Source organism: Anneissia japonica, unplaced genomic scaffold, assembly GCF_011630105.1.
Source record: "Anneissia japonica isolate Jap-2015-1 unplaced genomic scaffold, ASM1163010v1 scaffold5280_len750649_cov202, whole genome shotgun sequence".
In the NCBI taxonomy this organism is placed as follows: domain Eukaryota; kingdom Metazoa; phylum Echinodermata; class Crinoidea; order Comatulida; family Comatulidae; genus Anneissia; species Anneissia japonica.
In genome coordinates, this window is record NW_022703058.1 from 575,107 (window position 1) to 578,518 (window position 3,412).

A 3,412-nucleotide genomic window follows, 5' to 3' on the forward strand; every position below is an offset into this window, starting at 1 on the left:
CTAATGTTCAGTATATCAACACTTATGATGTGTCTAAGTTTACTTGATTTCTTTAACAAACTCTTATCTTAAGCAACAACAGTATGTCAATTAAAATATACATACCTCCATGTCCTTGTTAACAAACATATGATCTGTGCTATTAAGAATACGAAGTATTAATTCATAATTGGTGTCAATAGCTATGCGAATCTTGTTGAAGTGTCCTAACTGGGCAGGCAAAAGCTTCTTGTGACGGTCTGACAGTTTGTTAAATGACTTTTCACTTCTCTGTACTCGATCCAATGCATAAGCTCTGAAAAATATAAACATTTTCAATACTGTCTGTGATAAAAACTGATAGGAGCATAAGTAATACTGCAGAAGCTAGGTCAAAATTACTCTTTTATCGGAAAAGGTGCTATTAGCTTTTGGTTATCTGCCTTAGGTCTGTTCAAACATGACTGATAATGATATGGATGTGTATCTTTCCACTTCCCTGGTACTAGCCTAGGCCTAGGCTAGTAGTGATCAGGCCTGAGCGTTGGAAAATTTTGTTTTGTAATTTCCTCTAAATTTTTAGTATAATAGGCAAATGGTCTTATCAAAACTACTAGTAGTAACTAGACCCTCCCTACATGCCCGTATCCAGTATGCACCCCCTCCCCCAAATGGTAAGATTTCACATTTTTAAGGCAGTTTGAGAATATAGTATATAGGGCCTAGTAGGCCTAGTTTGTTGTTTTTTTCTGTAAATTTTTACAAAACTAGGCTATGACTAACTAAGATATGGGGATTTTGGATGTAGCGAGGGGCCAAGACAAGGTCAAGGAAGCGCTGCCATCGTGTCGGTAATACGGTATTATATCCTACCGTTAGGCCTAGCATAGATAAACCTCACCGAAACCACAGAAAACTGTTCCACTACCTGTAATTTCTGTACGCATGTATTATACGTAAAAAATGTTGTTTCTCAAGAGCTTCTTCATCTTCTACTACGGTTTCTTTATCAAGCTTTCCAGAGTCAGTGGTGGTCGCCATCTTCGTATTATAGAATCCAACAGAGGGCGCTCTCAGTATCAACAACACCAGAGAAGAGTTGCGGCATTAAGACTTTAGAAGCCATTCTGTGTCCAACGCGATGCGCGTTCATAATAAAGTATAATAAATAGCGTCCTTCTACTGTAGGCCTAGTTTAATTTTTAATTTACTATTTTTATCAGTTGAATTTCATTTCACTATATTTTTAGATTTTTAATAATGATTTCACTATTTCATAACCAATTTCATATTATATATACCGGTACTGTAATAATTTACTATTAAGCGGTTCTTGTCGATAGGCTAAGAACCCCGATGGCAGGTATTCTTCACTTATAGGCAATCCTGCCATATAGACCCTTTGTGGCTGCTGTTATTTTGGCGAATTAAATGCTAAGCCTTTAAATATGACCAGCAACAAATTATTTAAGTCTATTTATATACTAAGCTTTCCCAGTTATTTTGGTCTCCATCCACGAACTATGCGAGCCGTATCTTTATGTTTTCATACTAAAGGTTTCTTTGCTGCTATTATTATTATTATTATTATTATTATTAGGCCTATTATTATTATTAATATAATTATTATCTACTTCTTCTTCTTCTTCTTCTTCTTCTTCTTCTTCTTCTTCTTCTTCTTCTTCCAGATTAGTGCAATAAATAGTAATAAATATTAAAATAGTACTGTATATGTCAAATGGGCCGCATCATTTTCGTTCGCAAATTTTTTTTTCGTTCGAAAATTATTGTTTAAAAAGAAAAGGGCAATCATTTGTCTCATTAATTCATTGGTCTTTGTACCGTATCGTTTTTTCCTGCTTTATCAAAATCAGTGTTGACAGCCCAATTGAAAAGCCAGTCATTACTTTTAGCCTACTTTCAATGATCATGTAATAGGGTAGTATCTAGATTGTTGTAGGCCCTACTTTAAAATTGAATATGAGTCATATACAAATCTTATATCATTCATTTATTATTATTTATAAATATTAAAATATTATAGGTCAAGGGGGCCACACTAGCGTATATAAACTGATATTTTGTAAAGTAAAGAGCAAAGTATAACTTTTTTGACAAGAAAGACCTTTTCGGTCATTAAATTAAAATGGACGAACGCTTAACGTTTTAATTATGTAATTCCATGTAATTCGCATTTAACAAGCACTTGTGAACACGGGCAAATATTCGAATTCTTTAAATGTAAATTTTAAATCACGTTTTTCATACTAAATAGTTATAAATAAATAAATTAATAACATCATAAACATAGATTAATAAGAAACAAAAAGACCAAACTCTTGAACGAAAGAGATCAATATGTCCAAATCTGTGGTTTAGCCGCATTTTTTTTTCAATCCACTTCTTTTTCAAGTAGTCTACACAATGCCTCCAAACTCAGTCCATTACAAGACCATTTGTTTTTTTCTCCCTGTCTTTGGATGACGATTCTTTTGCAATAGCATTTATTGAATACAAATTATCTTTTTCATTTCCTTAATTTATTCATCTTCTGAATTTCTTCCAAACTATATGTATTAAAGGCTTAAATATATTTTATATGCAATTACTTGTATGAATATATACAACTCAAGATAAGTTATATAAATGAGTAAAAGAGCTATTAACTGATGAGTTCATGTTTTTGTATACAGCTTAGATTCAAATACTAGAACAGTTCACTGTCTGAATAAAAGATTGAATAACTGTATACTATAAATATCTGTCTACGGCATCCTTCAGTCTCGAAAGACAATGGAGTCGCACTCTGGATGGTGTTTCCGAAATATCGTAGGGAAGTTGGAGTGTCCTCTCCATTGTGCGAAGCCTGGGTAGGCTAAGTTTGATATGGGGAGTAGACTGTTACCCATGCAGTAGACACCCGCTGAAATGGTCCAATGGAAAGGCAGCAGCCAATACGCTTGGTTCCAGCGACGTCGCAGGAGTTGCCAGAACGTGACTACTTGTAAACAGTCAAGAACTGCCTAAGGGACTCCAGCTCCTGATTTAGCCTCGAGGTTGACTCCTGAAGCCTTTTCCATGATGTAATATAGCTGCAAGGCAGCGGAGGTTTGAAATCAGAGTTTTCCTTCTCCTAGATGAGCTGCCAGGTTGACGAGTCCCATCTATACTACTCGAAGCAACTGGTTTTTAGGCGCCAGTGATACGCCTTCATCCCTTCTCCTGTCAGTAAAAGCAGGTTCGCCGGGCTTAGAAACTATTTTCACCTGTCTTAGCATTCATATACTCGCACAACCCTTGTATTCTCTCACTCCTGAAGATTGCATTAGCATGAAACAGTCTGTAGAGTGATAAAACCCAGTTCTACAAGTTCTACATTTTCAATACTTTCAATATTTACGCTCTGCATTATCACGTGTATCGAGCACTATAC

General features: G+C 35.3%; 1 protein-coding gene across 1 annotated transcript in view; it reads right to left on the reverse strand.

Annotated features, from left to right (window-relative positions):
* The window catches only part of LOC117104262 (carnosine N-methyltransferase-like), a 5,477-nt gene extending 4,429 nt beyond the window's left edge, over nt 1-1,048 (reverse strand). Inside the window, exons 1-2 of the mRNA XM_033244997.1 lie at nt 908-1,048; nt 106-295 (exon numbers count right to left, since the gene is read on the reverse strand). Coding sequence (XP_033100888.1) covers nt 106-295; nt 908-1,020 — 303 coding nt within the window. The 5' untranslated portion in view covers nt 1,021-1,048. The remainder of the gene's footprint in view (nt 1-105; nt 296-907) is intronic.
* Between the last annotated feature and the right edge of the window lie 2,364 nt (nt 1,049-3,412).